This window comes from Rhagoletis pomonella, unplaced genomic scaffold (assembly GCF_013731165.1).
Source record: "Rhagoletis pomonella isolate Grant_MI unplaced genomic scaffold, Rhpom_1.0 Rhpom_scaffold_00006, whole genome shotgun sequence".
In the NCBI taxonomy this organism is placed as follows: Eukaryota; Metazoa; Arthropoda; class Insecta; order Diptera; family Tephritidae; genus Rhagoletis; species Rhagoletis pomonella.
The window spans coordinates 67,568,872-67,576,158 of NW_023458560.1; the positions used below are offsets into that span (position 1 = coordinate 67,568,872).

At 34.1% G+C, this 7,287-nt stretch overlaps 1 protein-coding gene across 1 annotated transcript; it reads right to left on the reverse strand.

Moving 5' to 3' along the window:
- Window positions 1–3,008: 3,008 nt before the first annotated feature.
- LOC118742061 lies at window positions 3,009–7,287 on the reverse strand. The gene is made up of 3 exons (XM_036474029.1): window positions 7,095–7,287; window positions 6,820–7,036; window positions 3,009–3,013 (listed from the first exon to the last, which is right to left on the reverse strand). Exons 1-3 carry the CDS (start codon window positions 7,212–7,214, stop codon window positions 3,009–3,011), a joined length of 342 nt encoding a protein of 113 aa, XP_036329922.1. The 5' UTR covers window positions 7,215–7,287.

Here is a 7,287-nt window from a genome sequence, read left to right on the forward strand (position 1 = left end):
AAAAATACCATCCAAGCTTTAACCAAAAACATATAAATCATAGTTTCAAACTTTATACAAAATTAAGAAATGCCAACAAATTTTATAGCCCATACAATTTTAGTCTAATTAAGTGCAAGTTTCAACCGGCTAAAAAATCACGATGATTTTTGAGAATTATTATTTTTTTTGAAGATTGCTTTTGCGGTTTTTTTTTAAATAACAAGTGCAATTTCCAAAAATTGGCGCTGATTTTTTTAAAATTTTTTTTTGCTAACGGTCTCCTGTATTTTATTTCACAAGAAATTTATGTTTAGATAGAAAATATGCAAAAATCCATCACAAAAAAAAATGCTCAAAAATCAACAGGACTTTTTAGACATTTGAAACTTGCACTTCATTAGACTAAGATTGAATGAGCTATAAAACTGCATACACAAAATTGTTCTAAAGTTGAAATTTTGATTATAATTTGTTGACTTTTCCTAAATTTTGTATAAAGTTTGAACCATTAATTTATATGGTTTTGGTTTAAGATTGGACGGTGTTTTTATAGAAAAATAACAAAAACAAATTAGCTTGAAAAACATTCCGAATACTGAAAAAACCCCAACCACTAATAAGAGATTGTCTTGAAAAATGTTCTTTTTTTAATTGCTTCTTTATTTGCATATTCAGCAATGTGCCATTTTGTAAATTTTTTCAAAATTCTCGTACACATTTAAAACCAAACTTATTTGAAACATCGATCTTTTCGCTATAATAGAGGTATTATTACCTATTTTACATAACGTTCTGTTACGAGATATATATGTACAATAAAAGTTATCCAGTAACTTATTAGAATTTTACAACCTGCGCTCTCAAAGAGAAAACCCCACAAAAAATTAGGTGAACGCAAAACCAGAACAATTTGTTAATTTGTTGCTTATTCGCTTATTCCCCGCAATTTGCTAATAAAAACAGTTGCTCATATCTTATAGTTGCATTCGCATACCTGATAATTATTGATTGTTATCAAAAATTATCAGCTTTTGGCGTTCGCGTACGCAAAAGACTTGTAAAGTAGGGGAAATTGTGAAAACAAAGTGACATTTTATTTTGAAGGGAAGTGAATAATTTCTGCAGGAAAAATTTTTGCCAGTAGTAATTTCCCAGCAAGAAAACCGCTGATTGGTATTTACGCAAACCGCAAAATTGAATTTGAAGGTTTGGAAGTTTAAAATTGTAAAATACGACTAATTATACTTGATGATAAAAGTGTTAATTTCGTCACTTAACTGTATCATTTTTTGAATGCAAACCAAAATTCTATCAGCTGTTTGGCTAACTTGGAACTTTCTGCAAACTTTTTCTTCGCGTAGATACTATTCTAATTCGCCAGAATTTCGCTTCTGGATATTTTTTACTGGAGATTTTAAATGAACGTACCTTTTTTTAATCACAACTATAAAAATACGATAAAAAAGTCCTTTATGTCTTTCTCACTGGCAAATTGTTACAAGTTAAAATTTAATTTTTAGTTTTTTTTGTTTACATGAACACAAAAACGTGAAAATTTTTGATAATTGTTACAAATTATTTGCTACATGAACAGACATATTGAAAAAAACTCGAAAATTGCGCTTGCGTTGCACAAAGGACCGTACGGATAAGGTGCATATTACCACTCCGTAGGAACTGGGTTCGATTCCAACTCTAAATTAGAAATGGTTTTGCCCAACAACAGTCGGGCTTCGTCAGGCAATAGCAAACGTGCCAGTGTGTTTCTGCCATGGAAAATCTTCTCATAAAATCCATTTGCCTTTCGGAGGCGGCGTAAAACTGTAGACTCACACCACAACTTGGAGGAGAAGCGCGGCCAAATACATAGCAAAATGTGCATTAGGATAATCCAAAACAAAAGTAAATTCAGAATTTGAATGTTCTCACCCTTTAGGATTGTTCTATACTGAGAAAAATATACTCCTTTTTTTCTTCGGAAATCAATGTATATTTAGATAAATGATATAGAATTCTTGAAACTCAAAAACTCTGTTTCTCTTCAGAAGACTTCCAATAAAATATTACCTAATGGTTTATTTAACTACTTTAAATATTAAATATTTTGTATAGGTTCCTCAAAAACCACAAAAAAGCAATGTGGGATGCGTGTGATGTGGGGTATAACTTTGAAATCCGACCTAGAAGATAATTTATATAGGCCTTCCTAAAAGGCTTACACAAGGGCTAAAAAAGAGAATTTGCTGCATTGAAATTTTCAGTATGCTTTTTATTATTTAACGAAGCAGTTTCTTCAAAAAGGCCTTCTGAAGTACGTCCTACAAAAGCTTTTCCGGAAGCCTTTCTAAGAGTAGCAAAAGCAGAAGCCCTTCACTTTGTGCCACTCTAACCAATAAGGAAAGGAGAAAAGAATGTAGACTGGAAGGCCTCTAGTCTCTAAGAGAGTCCTTTTAGAAGGGCTTTAAGCTCCTGAAACTATTCACTGGGAATGGCAAATTCTACCAACAAGCGGTAAACGAGGTTAACATTATAATCATCAACAAAAGTTAGGTCACAGTTTGAAAAATTGTATTAACAAATCATTTTTGTGAACATTGCAGATACGAGTTTATTGAATATAGACCTTCGATATGTATATTGTCTCCATCAATGCAAAAGGCCCTATTTGACAAATTTGAAATTATTGAAAAGGAATAAAACAACTTTTTAAAGTTACATGGGAATGCTAACCGAGCTACTAATAAATCGTATGTTATTTAAGATATGGCTTTAAATTTTGGTATATCAAGTGGTGTAACGGAATGTTTAATAATGCTAATTTCTTAAAAATTGTACTTTGTGGTTGTGGTGTCGTTTTCAACTGACGGGAAAAGTACAAAATAAAAAAACTGAAAACTAAAGTACCAAATAGAATGATTAACTCGCAGTGTTACATTTTGGATATTAATCAAAAGTGAACTTTAAGTAAAAATGATGTTAAACAGAAATAACTTTTTGCATGCAATCATTACATCTGCAAACATAATCTAATCTATAGGAAAAGTGAAAGAACACTTAATTTACTATTGAAAGATAACAAACAAGACAGGTAATACCGGAACTGCGGCGAAATCAAATTGTATATACCCTGCAGACAAAAAATTATCAATTGATAAAAAATAACCCACTTGTAGTTAGCTTTTATGCGGAATTCCTCTAAAATATATAACTTGTAGTTAGCGACAAAAAGGTAACTTGAAACTAGTTGACAAGTACTGCAGGAGATTGTTTTCTTTAAGCGCGTTTCTATTTAAATATCCTGCACTTCGGAAACACTTTTTCGAATTGAGGACACATAAAAGGAAGATCGAAATTTCATATTATCATTTTGAAGTTATGAGTTCGCATATGGGACCATCTACAGCAGAATATGTAAACAAATATGAAATGTAATAAAATAAAAAAAGTAAATAAAAAATAAAAAAATATATATTTTGTTTATCCTATAGTTAGTTACATCAAATGCAGAGGTAACTATTGACTATTTCGCGGCCATCGCCATAGAAATATAGTTAGCTTTCGTCAAAGAAGATATACAGATAATAGTGACTTTTAGCTCCTTCCTAATCAACTTAAAGTTAGCTTATAGTTAGATACATGTCCTGTAGGGTACTCAGCGCATATTTTAGCTGGAATGCTAGAAAAACAATTCGCAAAAAGTTCTCCCTAACACATTTAAATACGAGAGCAGCTCGAAAACTCAGCGACTTTTTGAATGAAAGATATTTTTTCTATGAGCAGATTATACCAAAATTACAAAGCCGCCAACAACAAGTATGTACATACTTGGTAAGCCCGCAAAATTTCAAGAACTTCCAAAAATAACGAACCATTTTATTATTCTGCCCCTAAAACAATTCCTATTATTCCTTATTTTCCTGAACCGTTTAGTATTTAGTATTTAGCATGTTAAAAAATATAGGAAGGTAGAATCGCTGAGAGACACTTTTAGCATTTTAGTCTGAACGATATCGTGTCGAGATTGTCATGCCTCATAAAAATCAAAAATTGTTTGATCGTTTGTGCGATATCGTCAACTCGACTCCAGTTTTGCTTCACGTAACACGTAACAGTAACACAAATGCATAAATCAGTGTTTTGACAACATCGTTTTGTCAGTATCGTTTGGACGACTATCGTTTCAAAGTTACGTAATTCATGCCCAGTTGCAACAAATGAGTCCATACATATTTATGTACATACATAGGTACAAAGCCGTATGCATGCGCGGAGTTTAAATAATCGGAAGTAATAATCAATTGTAGCGCATTTCCTCTTACAATGCATATGCCTAAATGTATGCAACCATTTAAAAGCAAACACAGGGTGCTTCTAATGAAAATAAAAATGTTATGCTGAAATACACATGCTAAGCCCTTCGAAATTTTGGGCTGGGATATGCGTTACAGCTTCGCAAATTTTACCCCTACCGAAACCAACGATGTATACACATCAAAAACCAGTTGAAAAATAATTGTAGGGTTCCCTCAAAACAAAAAAAAAAACCCAAAACAAATTGGAAGTGTTATAAAAAAGTACAAGTGGCCAAGAGTTCACGTTGATTTTTAATAATTTATTTCGCTAACTTTTCGAGCACATCTTTTTTGTGTTGTGTACTTTAAATACTATTAAAAATCAATACTCATAGCTCTTTATTATTCAAAAATTTCATGATCTATAAAACTGCATACACCAAAACTTTCAATTTTTTTATAACATTCCAAAATTTTTTTGGAATTTTTTCAGAAAAGGTCAAATGTATTTCAGAAAAACTCAAATGTATTTCAGAAAATTCAGTCAGCAAAGAGCTAAATACGTACATATGTACAAAAATTGTGCCTAATTAAGTATTAGTATATATAATATAATTAAAAAATGGAGTTAAGGACAACTGCGCAATTTGCAGGGCCGATATGCGCAGGCAAATGGTGGTTCGCCTACTGCCATGTGGTCACTTATTGCACCAAAAGTGTAGCGGTCCTATTATTGAGTCCAATAAGTGTCCTATATGCCGAGGAGATGTGAATGGTACAAATACACATATGTATATATAAATGGTCTTTAAATAATCATAATTTTATCTTATCGTAAATATGTTTCTATATGTAAAAATTTTTAGAATAATGTGTATATGTTAATCTTCTCCGGTACAGAAAACGAGATTGTAGAACGCAAAAAGTATTCGGTATACAATGAAGTCGACCGCGCACGCATTGTGAGGCTGCCAAAAAAGGGGAAGATTGGAGCAGCTTAGCATCGTCCTTCGGAATCAACTACAAAACGGCATACATTTGGGTGCGATCAGGCAGAGTACAAAGCAAACGAAGAGGAGGAGGGAATGAAAACAGGTTGTCGACACGTTAATACGTTGGGTGGAAGAGGATCCTACTATAACGCTGAAGAATATAGCCGTAAAAGTGCAAGCGGAGTTGCAAAAAGACATTTCCAAGTCTTCCGTGGCTAATTATTTAGATGGTAGGCTGTATACCATTAAAAACGTTCATAATATGCCTGCCAACATGAATTCCGCCGTAAATAAAAACAAACGCGCAGAATTCGTGACAGCGTTGAGCGGATATATACAGCAAGGCAAACAAATTGTATATTTGGACGAAACCAATTTTAATTTGTTTTGCCGTCGGACAAAAGGTCGCGCCCGGTCTGGCACACGAGCGGTTTTAACGCTGCCACCATCAAGGGGACCCAACGTACACCTAATTGGAGCCATCAGTACATACGGTGTACTGAGCATGGAAACGCGGCGCGGGTCATTTAAAAAAGAGAGCGCCGCTAAGTGGGTCCGCGGACTTTTTGAAAAATGGACCAGCATGGGCAACGTGCCATGCTGGACTTGAACAAGTGGTGGGTAGTAATGGGTCACCCACCCTTTTGCGTCTGGGGCCATACTCGCCCATGCTGAACCCCATAGAAAATGTTTGGGCTAAGGTAAAGAATTATGTAAAATCGAATATGGGCGTTGCATCCGCGGACGGACCTGGTGTGGTAGAAAGGCGACTTTAGTATATGGAACAAATAATACTGCAAGCGAAAGAAACCATATCTACTGCTGATTGTGCTCGAGCTATTCAGCACTCATCTATTTTTTTTGCAGATGCTTTGGCATTGCGCGACATGCCTGTTGGCATGTAATAAACATATGTATGTATGTACATCTACATAAATACTTATACATATGTGTATATAAAATCTCGCCGTTACAAGTGTTGCATTATTCAAGTTTATCACTGGTTTATTCAATTGGTCGTAGCAAGAATAGATGGAAGGGTAGAGGTTTAATTTGTAAATGGATTTATAATAATATAATATTATGGCGCTTACAGTTTGCTAAGTATTTGGCCGAGCTTCTCCTCCAGTTGGTGGCGTGCGCCTTGATGTTGTCACACAAAGTGGAGGGACGTATAGTTTTACCCCGCTTCCGAACGGCGAATGCATTTTAGGACAAGCTTTTTCAGGGCAGAAATACACTCGGAGGTTTGCCATTGCAAAGGTTTACCTACACCTTTTCCAACAGTATTTCAGAAAAACACAAATGTATTTCAGAAAAGGCCAAATGTATTTCAGAAAACCTCAAATGTATTTCAGAAAATCTCAAATGTATTTCAGAAAAACCCAAATGTATTTCAGAAAAGCTCAAATGTATTTCAGAAAAACGCAAATGTATTTCAGAAAAGGTCAAATGTATTTCAGAAAAGCGCAAATGTATTTCAGAAAAACACAAATGTATTTCAGAAAAACGCAATTGTATTTCAGAAAAGGCCAAATGTATTTCAGAAAAACGCAAATGTATTTCAGTTTCAAACTCCCGCCCAGCTGTTTCAATTCCTTGCACAACACCTAGCGGATTTATTAGTTTATCAATTTGTAGCAAATTTGCTACAGCCTCATCCAGTGGGTTAAGTAGCAATTGCCCTTTTCTTCTGCCACCTGTTTTACTACATTCCAGCTTATATTTGACAAATTTCTTTTTAACCTTAAATTTTAAGTCTCTCCACACCTGAAAATCCATAACTTTTTAGTTCATTGATTTTTTACGTTATTATTATTGTTATTACCCTTTGCCAACAATCACTATCCCTCAGAGGTGGTCCATGAGCATTCAATAAATTAGTAATATCCTCCCATTGCTGATTAAAAGCGGTTGGATTCACTCCTCTTTGACATCCCTTTACCATACTGGGATTTTTCTCTATCTCAGCTACTAGAAGTTCAAATTGCTGCCCATTTGTAATTTTCAGTTTTTTATCC

Coding starts and splice junctions, on each gene's coding strand:
- LOC118742061 (XM_036474029.1), bottom strand. CDS start 7,214: ATGGTAAAGGGATGTCAAAGAGGAGTGAATCCAACCGCTTTTAATCAG. Junction 7,037..7,094: donor ATAGTGATTGTTGGCAAAGG/GTAATAACAATA, acceptor ATGGATTTTCAG/GTGTGGAGAGACTTAAAATT.